The sequence below is a fragment of the Callorhinus ursinus genome, unplaced genomic scaffold (genome assembly GCF_003265705.2).
Source record: "Callorhinus ursinus isolate GAN/ISIS: 27379988/994484 unplaced genomic scaffold, GSC_fseal_2.0 scaffold9, whole genome shotgun sequence".
Taxonomy (NCBI): domain Eukaryota; kingdom Metazoa; phylum Chordata; class Mammalia; order Carnivora; family Otariidae; genus Callorhinus; species Callorhinus ursinus.
In genome coordinates, this window is record NW_027397071.1 from 23,602,139 (window position 1) to 23,615,237 (window position 13,099).

The 13,099-nt window shown below is 38.2% G+C and overlaps 1 protein-coding gene across 6 annotated transcripts in view; it reads right to left on the reverse strand.

Moving 5' to 3' along the window:
* MTF2 (metal response element binding transcription factor 2) overlaps positions 1-12,642 on the reverse strand; it is a 61,222-nt gene extending 48,580 nt beyond the window's left edge. For 3 of the 6 annotated variants that reach the window (XR_012379359.1, XM_073896289.1, XM_025872208.2), the window contains exon 1: positions 12,374-12,641. Coding sequence is in view for 2 of the 6 variants with exons in the window: in XM_025872208.2 (XP_025727993.1) it covers positions 12,374-12,378 (5 nt within the window). In the remaining 4 variants the exon portion in view is untranslated. Of the gene's footprint in view, positions 1-12,373 lie in introns of all 6 variants that reach the window. The other 3 variants (XR_003208422.2, XM_025872210.2, XM_025872209.2) reach the window with 1 other exon arrangement.
* Between the last annotated feature and the right edge of the window lie 457 nt (positions 12,643-13,099).

The window sequence follows — 13,099 nt, forward strand, 5'->3', positions numbered from 1 at the left end:
TAAATCAGTGAAAGCCTATACTTAACAATATACACATTAGTAAATAAGTCCTCCATCCACCAAGCAAATATGAATGCACATACTATACTATGAATCCTATGAATACATATATTCTACTACACACAGCTCCAAATTTGTTCATGTGTTTAAATATAGAAATAAAAAGCCAAAAAGTCTTCTAAAATTGTACTTAATTTCATCTCACTTGAAGATTGAAACTAAAAGCAGCAGCACAATAGCAGAGTCTCCACCTGGACCTCAAGTTCAGCCTAAGACCTCTAGAATTAAAAACAGTTTAGCCACCTAACAGGTCAGGCAATGACAAAGATGTTTACATTTTCAGCGAGTGTGGCTTTGGCTCTCTTCATGAAATTATAGAAAATATATCTAAATACCTTAAAATTTATGATAAAATTTCAGTTTTATAGAACATTTCTATATATTTAGGCTTTTGCAACAAGCATATAGTATTTTTGTGTTCACAAAAATTTTTATGAACTATAAAAAAAGACTATAACTTTTTTTAAAGATTTTATTTGTTTGAGAGATCAAGAGAGCATGAGCAAGGGGGAGGGGCAGAGGGAGAGAGAGAAACAGACTTCCCGCTGAGCAGGGAACCCATCATGGGTCTCCATCCCAGGACCCTGGTCATGACCTGAGCTAAAGGCATACGCTTAAAACCAACTGGGCCACCCAGGCACCCCAGAAAATATTTTAACTTTTAAAAAATTATAAATGAGGGGCGCCTGGGTGGCTCAGTTGGTTAGGCGACTGCCTTCGGCTCAGGTCATGATCCTGGAGTCCCGGGATCGAGTCCCCCATCAGGCTCCCTGCTCAGGAGGGAGTCTGCTTCTCCCTCTGACCCTCCCCCCTTTCATGAGCTCTCTCTCTCCATCTCTCATTCTCACTCTCTCAAATAAATAAAATCTTAAAAAAAATTATAAATGACACTGTTAGATATAACATATCAAGTATTTTCAGAATGGCAAAGAAATACCATTTAGAGACAGTATTAGATTTCAAGAATGTACTGGATTAAAAAGTTAACTGGTTAAGCCTATTCAACACAATATCCAGTCATCTAAACTATTTGTGCAAATGAAAAACATAATGTCTCCACAATGAGAATTTAATACTAGCTAATATTAGTTTGCAGATTCTTGATGATATATTAGTTGTGAGATGACTAACTTGTATATGTGATGGATAGCAGTAACTACAGATTTAAAACACCAAAACAACCAATGCCAATAACATACATAAAAACCATAGATAACTGCAAATATTCATGTCTACAACTGGTAAGGTTGATTACAATACCTATATGAAACTACACTAACAATTCAGGAGAAAATGAACTGAATGGAAAGTTCAGAATTTTCATTATAATGCTGCAGAATTTGGTCCTAATACCAGGGAGGAAGAAATAATAAAATTGAGGTATCCTTACTTCAAGCCACTAACTCTGCCCAGAGTTTAAGTTCCAATTCCTAAAAGTATGAACTGGATCTTGGGTAGCAGAGCAGACAGATTAAAGGGCTTGAAAATAAGATCACCTTACTACATAGTGTTTTAACTTTCTCAAGAGCAAGCACATCTCATTTTCTCCTAATAATGTCAGAAGATAGAAAGGGGAGAATATTATTCCCTTTAACCAATAAGAAATATGTAACTCAAATAAAATCACTCTCTTGAAGTTCTAAAAATGTCAAGTAATGCTTGATTACATCCCCAAACTCTTGACTCTTAATATATGGTAAACTCCAGCAAGCCACATTGTCTTTTAGACAGAGTTATTCTCGGTATTTGTCATTTGGGATCCCAATTATGAACTGGTCATAAAAAACAGTGTAAGGCCAGAAATACTGTCAGACTTTAACATGTGGTGAAATGAGATTTGTTGCCATTATCAAGCCTCTCATCCATAGTAATATTTAGCCACAAGGCTTTTACTGGCCTAATTTAAGTCTACCGGTAATTTCTAGAAAGGCATTTCTAGAGATGATTCAACTTTGTTTCATTTCCTAAGATAGGAATAGCTGGCTGCCCCTGATTTTGACACAAAAACTCAAGGACATCGTCTCTATTTTTACAAAGCTCTGAACTGACAGATGAACTTTGTCCCATATAGCCACAAGACTATTATACCCAGCAGATTTAACATTAATAGTACTGCCTAATGTACAGTCCTAATTCTCCATTTGACACAAAAATGTTCTTTCAAGTTTTTTCAAAATCTAAGATCCAGTCAAAATTCACACATTGTATTCTGTCATGTCTCTTCCCTTTCCTTTAATCTCAACTGTATCCTTGTTTCATTTTAACAGGATATTTTTTGAAGCCAACTGTCTTCTCACTTCTAAGCTGAATGGTAACATGCTATACATTCTGGATTTGTCTTATTGTTTCCTCATGATTAAAGTCGGGTTAAACAGTTTTAGGAAAAACACTAAACTGATGATGCTGTGTGTTTGTTTTGTGTGTGGGTGTGTGACTCCTTCAAAATACTGCATACTCCACAAAGGCAGTATAAATGGCTATGTTGTTCAACAATGTATTTCCAGCATCTAAGACAATGTCCCACATAGGAAGTCCTCAATAATATTTGTTGAACGAATAAGAAAACGAATTCTCCATAGTATATTTTCTTCAAGAGGGCAACCAATAGATATTTGTTAACTTATGCTTAAGAGGTAATGTTGTTAGGATCCAAAACTATATTAGGATAATGTTTTGAAATTTAGTATAAATCTATTTTCAGCAATAGGTCAGTGCTCTATTTTTGTTTTGTTTCAAGTTTTTATTTAAATTTTAGTTAACATAATAGTGTATTAGTTTCTATAATTTAGTGATTCATCACTTACATTTAACACCCAGTGCTCATCACAAGTACCCACCACCCCTGCCCCTCCAGCAACCCTGTTTGTTCTCTATAGCTAAGAGTCTGTTTTATGGTTTGCATCTCTCACTTTTTTTCTATGTTCATCTGTTTTGTTTCCTAGATTCCTCATATGAGTGAAATCATGTGGTATTTGTCTTTCACGGACTGACTTATTTTGCTTAGCATAATACACTCTAGCTCCATTCACATCGTTGCAAACGGCAAGATTTCATTCTTTCTCATGGCTGAGTAATATTCCATTGTGTATCCATTCATCAGTTGATGGACATTTGGGCTCTTTCCATAATTTGGCTATTGTTGATGCTGCTATAAACATCAGAATGCATGTGTCCCTCCGAATCAGTGTTTTTGTATCCTTTGGGTAATACCTAGTAGTGCAATTGCTGGATCTTAAAGTAGTTCTATTTTTATTTTAAAGATTTTATTTATTTGACAGATAGAGAGAGAGACAGTGAGAGAGGGAACACAAGCAGGGAGAGTGGGAGAGGAAGAAGCAGGCTTCCCGCTGAGCAGAGAGCCAGATGTGGGGTTTGATCCCAGGATCCCGAGATCATGACCTGAGCCGAAGGCAGATGCCTAAAGACTGAGCCACCCAGGTGCCCCCAGGTAGTTCTATTTTTAGCTTTTTGAAGAACCTCCATACTGTTTTCCAGAGTGGCTGCACCAGTTTGCATTCCCACCAGCAGTCTAAGAGGGTTCCCCTTTCTCTGCATCCCTGCCAACATCTGTTGCTTCCTGGACTGTTAATTTTAGCCATCTGACAGGTTGTGAGGTGGTATTTTATTTGTAGTTTTGATTTGAATTTCCCGGATGATGAATGATGTTGAGCATCTTTTCATGTGTCTGTTAGCCATCTGTATTCCTTCTTTGGAAAAATGTTTATTCATGTCTTCTGCTCATTTCTTAACTGGACTGTTTTTTTGGGTATTAAGTTCGATAAGTTCTTTATAGATTTTGGATACTAACCCTTCATTAGATATGTCATTTGCAAATACCTTGTCCCATTCTGAAGGTTGCCCTTTAGTTTTGCTGACTGTTTTCCAGTAGGTAAGGGCTCTGCTCTTAACCAGAGTTGCATAAAATGCTGTCTACCTAATGGAGAATTTGAGAATTGCTATCAAAAAGTCCTCAGATAGTCAACAGAGGGGTTCAAGCACTCATAAAAGATTAAATTAATGTTGAGGACAGGAGGAAATGACACTCTTCTCAATGAAAATTGGTTTATTTTGTTCCTGTATGTTTAGAGCATCTTAGTATTAAAAAACTAATTCTAAACAAAAACCAAAAAACTCTCCTAGGAACAGTAAAGTGGTACATGTGCCAGCCACTCCTCCTCAAGAGAGCTGGAAGTTCAAAATGATTAAGATCTAGTCTCCTGGCCTCTGGGAACTTGAAATCAGGAGAAAGTCGACACTTACATATTTTTCAAAAAGCTAAGGTGCCACACCAAAACATACATGCAAAGCTATTAATGCACAACAGAAAGTTCTTTTCTTTTAAAAAAATCATTTTTGTTATGCAGAAACCTTCAGAAGCAGGAACTTGGTGGAAGGTCTGTTGGGTCATTCAACTTCTTCACTCAAAAGGTAGGGTTTTATTTCAGAAAAAACAGAAGCTACAAACATGAAATTCCTCAACTTTCTCCCCACTCATCCTTCCCCTAAACCTATTCACAAAAGCATGTACCTAATTCATTTTTTTTTACCATTTTATTTTTTATTTTTTTATTATGTTATGTTCGTCACCATACATTACATCGTCAGTTTTTGATGTAGTGTTCCATGATTCATTGTTTGCGTGTAACACCCAGTGCTCCATGCAGTACATGCCCTCTTTAATACCGATCACCAGGCTAACCCATCCCCCACCCCCCTTCCCTCTAGAACTCTCAGTTTGTTTCTCAGAGTCCATAGTCTCTCATGGTTCGTCTCCCTCTCCAATTTCCCCCCCTTCATTTTTCCCTTCCTACTATCTTCTTTTGTTTAACATATAATGTATCATTTGTTTCAGGGGTACAGGTCTGTGATTCATCAGTCTTACACAATTCATAGCGCTCACCTAATTCACTTCTGTAAAGAAGACATGACTCTTCTTCTCTCCAGTATTAGAGAGTAATCTCACATTATCAATTACCTCCTTTCCTTTATTTTTTTATTTTCTTTTTTATTATGTTATGTTAATCACCATACATTACATCATTAGTTTTTGATGTAGTGTTCTCTGATTCATTGTTTGCATATAATTTTTTATTTTAAATCTTAACTTTGCTTGATGCAAATCTGCCATAACCAAAATCAAATTAGAAACAAAAACAATAGTCCTTACAAATTATTTCTACATTTTTCTCATTATTTCACCAATAAACCTAAAAAAGTACATTCCACTTAATCCATTACGAATTGACTGTCCTGATTACTTTTAACAATTCCATCAAAGACCTCCAAATGACCAAATGCCAGACAATGCTAATTTCAGTTCTCACCATACTCCATCTTTGTGTAATAACTGATGGTCATGATCTTTTTCTTGAAATTCACTTTCTTTGGTTTCTGAGATACCTATCACCTATAGTAAGTGACTCTTCTTCCACCTTTCTCAGGTTTCCATACTGATTTTTCCTGCCCTGCCAACCCTTTAATGTTGGGAGTGGTCTAGGGTTCCCTTCTTTTTTCCTACATGTTCTGCTTGTCTTAGTCATATGCTCCTAATGCTTCACTTAATTTTTTCAAAAAGATTTTATTTATTTTTTGAGAGCGAGAGCGTGAGAGTGAGATAGAGCATGAGCAGGGGAGAGGGAGAAGCAGATTCCCTGCTGAGCAGAGATCCAACTGGGGACTCAACCCAAGGACCCTGGGATCATGACCTGAGCCTAAGGCAGATGCTCAACCGAATGAGCCACCCAGGTGCCCTGCCTCACTTAATTTTTACTTATTATCAATTTCTACATCTCCAGCCCCATCCTGTCTCACAAGCTTCAGACCCTAACTGCCAATTTCCCACGAGATACCTCAACCTGGATTCTCCCAGAACCTTTAACTTAACAAAACTGACATTTTCTTCAAATTCCTCCCCTTTCTCCAGTTAATTCCACTAAGTTAATGCCATTACTGTCTCATGAGTTCTTAATCTAGAAGTATTATTTGATTCTTCCCTCTTCCCTGACCCCCCAAATATTCACCAAGTCCTAATTATTCCTTAAAAATCACCTCTCAAAAATCTCCTACAACCACTGCCTTATTTCTGGTCATTATCAGCTCAGCTCTTGCCTGCATTACTAACATATACTTCCCCAATTGATCTTCCTGCTACCAACCCATCCTTTAATTAATGCACTTTCAATATGCAGTATGGAAAACCTGTTTCAATTACTCCTTTGCCTAAAGAGCTCCAATTGGTTGGTCCTACTGCCTAGAGAAGTCATCAACTAAAGGACAATTTTCACATTTTAACTCTGAAATGTAGATTTGTGTTATAACTGGTGATATAATCACCAACTACCCAGGCAGCATGAGCAAAGTACTCCTCAGTGCCAATGCATATGAATACACTAAGAGCACCAGCATCAAAACACAGAAAATTGGTGTTCACAGCCAATGGGGAGGAAATATGAAAGAAAATACTGAGACATCTTTTATCCATAGAGAAACCAAATGGTTGTGAGAGAAGGTGGGGTACATAGTAAATCAGACATGTTCTGCTGGTTTCCCAAAGTGAGAATCAAGAGTAGACCTGCTGTAGTTAACAACAAATCTGCAATAGGGCGCCTGGGTGGCTCAGTTGTTAAAGTGTCTGCCTTTGGCTCAGGTCATGATCCCAGGGTCCTGGGATCGAGTCCCACATCGGGCTCCCTGCTCGGCGGGAAGCCTGCTTCTTCCTCTCCCACTCCCCCTGTTTGTGTTCCTGCTCTCGCTATCTCTCTGTCAAATAAATAAATAAAATCTTTAAAAAAAAATCTGCAATAGAGCCCAGCACCAATTTTTATATAATTACTTTAATTCTCATACAGATTAGCTTAAGAAATACTGTCACCAATACTCAAGATGACACAAAATTGACAGTGAGGAAACTATGCTACAAAACCGAAAAAATGATTCAGAATCCACACACACAAAAAACCCTACTAGAATAAACCAGATTAGCAAAGTTGCAGAATACAAGATTAATATACAACAATCAAATGCATCTCTATATGCTACCAGTGAATAATCGGAAAATGAAATTAAGGAAAAAATTTCATTTGCAATAGCACCAAAAAAGAACAAAATACTTAGGAATAAATTTAACAACAACAAAAAAATGTAAGGCTTGGGCACCTGGGTGGCTCAGTTGGTTAAGCAACTGCCTTCAGCTCTGGTCATGATCCTGGAGTCCAGTCACAGGATCGAGTCCCACATCCCGCTCAGTGGGGAGTCTGCTTCTCCCTCTGACCCTCTCCCCTCTCATGTTCTCTCTCACTCTCTCTCTCTCAAATAAATAAAGAAAATCTTTAAAAAAAAAATATAAGGCTTGTACAATGAAAACTACAAAACGAAGAGAAAGCAATTAAATAAAACCTACGTAATTGGAAAAGACATCCCATGTTTCTGGATGTTAACATTTTTAAGACGGCAATTTTTCCCAAATCGATCTACAGATTCATTACAGTATCTATCAAAATCCCAGGTGTGCCTGTCTTGCAAAAATTGACAGACTACTCCTAAAATTCACATAGAAGAGAAAGAAACCCAGAATACCCAAATAACACTGAAAAAGAAAACCAAAGGACTCATACTTCCCCATTTCAAAAGTTAATACCAAGTAACAGTAATCGAGACATTATAATGCAGGCATAAGGACACATAAATGGAATAAAATTGAGAATCTGGAAACAAATCTTTTCATTTATGTTCAACTGATCTTTGAAAAGACTGTCAAAACAATTCAATGGGAAAGAAGAGTCTTTTTAACAAATGGTTCAGGGAAATTGGTATTCACACCTAAAATAAATGAAACTGGACACCTACCTCACACCACATACAAAAATTAACTCAAAATGGGTCACAAACTAAATGTAAGAGCTGAAATTATATAATTCTTAGAAAAAAACCATAGAAGTAAATCTGTGTCACCCTGTTATGCAACATTTTCTTAGATATGACATCAAAGGCACAAGCCCCGCATCCACTTCTGGCTCCCTGCTTCTCCCTCTCCCTCTGCCTGGTGCTCCCCCTGCTTGTGCTCTCTCTGTCAAATAAATAAATAAAATCTCAAAAAAAAAGAAAGCATAAGCAAAACAAGAAAAAGGATAAATTAGACTTCATCAAAATTAAAGACTTTTGTGCATCACAGGACATCAAGTGAAGGAACAACCCAAAGAACAGGAGAAAATAATTGCAAACCACACACCTGATAAGGGACTTATATCCAAACCACATGAACAATGCTTACAACTCAACAGTGAAAACATAAATAATCCAATTTTTTTAATGGGCAAAGGACCTGTATAGACAGTTCTCCAAAGAAGGTATACAAAAGGCCAGTAACTACATGGAAAAGATGCTCAACATCATTAGTCATCAGGATAATGCAAATCAAAACCACAATGAGATACCACTGCACACCCATTAGGATGCTTATAACCAAAAAGACAAGTATTGGTAAGGATGTAGAGAAACTGGAACCCTCATAGTTGCTGATGAGACTGTAAGAAGATGCAGGCTCTTTGGAAAACAGTTAGGCAGTTTCTCAAAATGTTAAATACAGAGGTGTCATCTGACCCCGCAATTCCACTCCTGGATATGTATTCAAGAGAAATGAACCCCATGTCCACACAAATCCTGTAAATAAACATTCACTGCAAATAAAAAACTTAACAGCAAAAAGTGGAAACAACCAAATGCCCATCAACTGATGAATGGATTAACAAAATTAAATATATATCCATACAATGAGACATATTTTGGCCACAAAAAGGAATGATACATGCTATAACACGGATGTACCTGAAAACATCATGCTAAGCGAAGAAAGACAGACACAAAAGGCCATATAGTATATGGTTCCATTTATGTGAAATGTCCAGGATAGGCAAAATATAAACACAGAAGACTGGTTAGTGGATGCCAGGGGTAGTGGGAGGGAATAATGGAAAGTGACTGCTAATGGTTACAGATTTTCATTTTGGGCTGATGAAAATGTTCTGAAATTGGATAGTGGTGATGGTTGCACAACTCTGTGAATATACTAAAAAAATCAGTAAATTGTACCTTAAGACGGTATAAACATGTGAGTTATATACATATGACATATGCATTACCTCAATAAAGTTATTATTTAAAAGTATACGGTTAACATGTAAATTTTATCTAAAAAGCTTTTAAAATAATAAAAACAATGGAGGGGAGTGGAGAACGCAGAGATGTAGATTAAACAAGCATGGATACAAAAAAGTTTATTATACTATTCTGTTCACTTTGTATATGTTTTTAAATTTTCCTTAATAAAAAGGTTTTTTAACTGATGTATTAAAAAAACAAGTAATTTAAAAAAAAGTAATCTACTTTCTTAACATCCGTTTTTGTTGCTGTTTGACAAAGGAAACAGAATCATATATTAAAAGATCAGAGAAGGAGCACCTGGGTGGCTCAGTCGGATTAAGCCTCTGACTTGGCTCAGGTCATGATCAGGGTCCTGGTAGGGAGCCCTGAGTTGGGTTCCACATTCAGTGGGGAGTCTGTTTCTCCCTCTCCCTCTGTCGCATCTCCCCCAACTCCCATGTCCTCCCCTCATGTTTGAGCGCAAATAAATAAAATCTTAAAAAAAATAAAAGATCAGAGAAGTTGCTACCTTCTTCATTCTTTTGCAGAGATATGACAGAAGACTAGGTATGAGGCAAAAATGAAGAATACTTCATCTTAAAATGTACAAAGAGAATTTCAATCCTTAGTTCCAAGATATTTCCTTACCCTTGGGTTCCCATGGTTTCCATGGTTATTAGATGTGACAATTCCTAATAAATGGATGCAATAACCCCTAATACTTATGCTGTCTAATACAGCAGCCACTAGCTACATATGGCCATTTAAAACTTAGTTTCAACAAGTTGAAAATTATAAATCCAGTTCTCAGTCACACCAGCTACATGTCTAGTGTTCAGCATCCACATGCAGCTTTGGCTACCATACTGGATAGAGCAGATACAGATCACTGCCATCCGAACAGAAAGTTCTATTGAACAGCACTACACCAATACATAAAAAATAGCCACAGAGAAACCTCTACATTCTAATTTAGGGTTGTTATACTGCATTTTACTGCAATAAACAAATCCTGAAAAACAAGGAAAACAGCATAAAAATATCAACCAAAGAATATCATTCATGGAAGTTCAGACTAACTAAACCAGCAGTTAAATTTTACTTTCCAAACCACCCAGCTACAGATGTTGGCCATGACAACTCCTCAGGTGGAAATTTCCCTGTCTGTTAAAATAGATTATTACTAAATCACCAGTTTCCTAAAGTCAGATATAAAGATTATGCTGAAATAAGAATAAAGCAAATTACCCTTTCAGTCAAGGATCTAATGAAAGGTATATTTATAAATCAATGACATCAAAGAATTTATTGACCCATAGCAAAATACACAAAATAAAATCCCTTTCCAAACTGAGCTTTGAGGCAACCAGCATAATTAAAAAGATCATTAAATATATTTTGTTTCATCTAGAAAAAAAGTTTAACCAGATGATTTCTATACTTCTAGTTCTAAAATTGTGTGTGCATTTCATCCTGATTAGGTATAGATTTCCGTTAATGCCATTAACACGAATACGCAGCATCAGGAAACAGGTGCACTCTTAATTCAAATATTTTAGAATATTTTTAGCACTTAAAAAAAACTGAAGGTGAGCAAACAAAATGTGAATTCGAATATATTTTTATATTTAGGAACCTAATAAAACAAAAACAGAATTTCACTTTGTAGTCACTCTCAAGCTATCACTGCAAATGGTTAGAGTGTGACTAACATTCTAAATATCAAGAATGGAATGCTCTATGTTAAAGAAATTTAAAATCTTTCCTTGCCAAAACTGCTGGGCACCTAAACCTGTTAGTCAAAATGGCTCCATGTAAAGCATTTTCAAACCTTTGAAAAGGTCACTTAAGAATTTAAGTACATTTTACTTTACCCTCATAAAATACTTTCAGATTCAGTCTTTGCAATCTACTGCCCAAAACAAAACAAAAAAGGAATTCTCAAGAAAAAATGAAAACATGGAAATTGAAGCCAGCGTGTAGGCAACGTATACAGAAGAGTCACATGGAATTGATGTTGAAGGACAAAGTTAGTACTACCGGAGCATCTGGAGTCAAATTAAATCAGGCACTATTTACATATTTCTAGTTCTGTACTGACCTCACATGGTGCTTTCTGACGTTATACACAGGCCTACCTAGGTCTGCATATTTTTATTTGTAAACGGTTCTAACTTTTAACAGTTAACATTAACATTAATAAATAATTAATGTTAATTAACATTAACAAAGTTAAATGTTTTAAAGAATAGAATAACATTCCATATCCCTTTTCCATTGTTCACGAACCCTCTCTGTTCGTCAAATCACCCCGATAAATCCATCTGTTCCCTCTAGTTGCTTCCAAAGAAAAATTCTAGCAACCAAAGACACCAGATTGTAAAACACACACTCAGAGTTAAGAGTTCTGGCACTACCAAAATATGTTAAGAAATCTTGGCAAATCAGTTAAAATCCTTTGAACCATAATTACCTCAGTTGTAAAAATGAATAATACATATCTACATTCGAGGAGGGATGAGTTAGATTTCATTGTGCGCTCCAAATATAAGGTGTCTCTCTCCCATCTCACACTTTCCCTCCCTTCTCCCCTTTAAAGCTTTCAGGGTTTGCTTCCAGGCTCCATTTAGTGTTTCTCTTATCCACGTACTCCATCCTGCCCTTCTACTCTAGCCCCTTACTCCAATTCCATACAATTCCACCACCCTCTGGTTCCAAGCGGCTACTTCCCTTTGCGCCCCCTAAGGTCCCAGGCAGCCCCTTCACTCAGCTCCCCACGTCTCCCTCAGTCCGCATTTCCTAACGGCTCCTCCCCTCGGTTCCCCACCCCCTCATCACCAGGTTCATCCTGCCCCTCCAACCGTCTCCCGCCCCCAGGTTCCTTCCTGCCCCTCCAAACACAGCTTCCCCGTCTCAACGTTTCATCTTGGTCCTCCAACCGACTTCCCCAATGCCTTGCTCGCTCCCTATTTTCTCCAACACCTAAATGACTACTCCATTCTATCCATTCTTTTCAACATATACATAAATGCAAGGGACCCACATACACACACTGGAAATCCCACCCCCACTTCGATCCTCCATCTTTCCCTTTTATACTTGCTTCCTTTCTTCCTTCTCCCTCCCGCCCCCACCTCCTCCGGAAGAGCCTGGTTCCCAGGCCAAGGTCTCTCACCTCATTCGGTCACTTCAGTGGTGCCAACCGCTTCATACAGGAAAAAACAACCAATCACGTCCCCTTGGGCGCTTCCCCTGCGAGTCCAAGCACTTACTGGGCACCCGCCCCACCGGGCACCCCGCACACGCACACGCACAAACCGAGGTCCTGGGGACGAGGGTTGGGAGTAGAGTGAGCCTTCTTACACCGGCCTCAAACACAGCCCACTTCGCTACAGCCCTTCGCCATTTTGGTTTCCCGCGGACTGCCGGTGCATTCTGGGAGCGCGGAGCGACTCCGGTGCCGAATGGCAGCTCTCCAGGGCTGCGAGGGGCGGGGACTGTGCACCGAGCGCGGAAGAACACCGCGCTCTGCGTCCCTGTCCGAAGCTGAACAAAGAAGGACTCTTTAACGTAGCGGTGGGGATAACTCCTTCCGCCGCCGGCGCTAACACAATAGTGATCGCTGCTCTCCTGGCGATGGCTTGTGTTAGCGCTGTTTCTCATATACAGGAAGGCGTCGTGTCCAGTCTGCGCTATGCTTTTTTTTTTTTCCGGAAAAATGCGACGGTGCTCTCTACATCTTGTCTTGCTGATTGACTGTCATTACCTTAGATAAAGCACGTTTCTTCTATCTTCACCTTAAGGCCTGCTGTTCGAATTTCCTTCAGCGAGGAGACACTGGATGTCAAAATTAAATTTTGCTCTGCGATTATTATCCAGTCCCAAATTCCTTTTCAGGAGC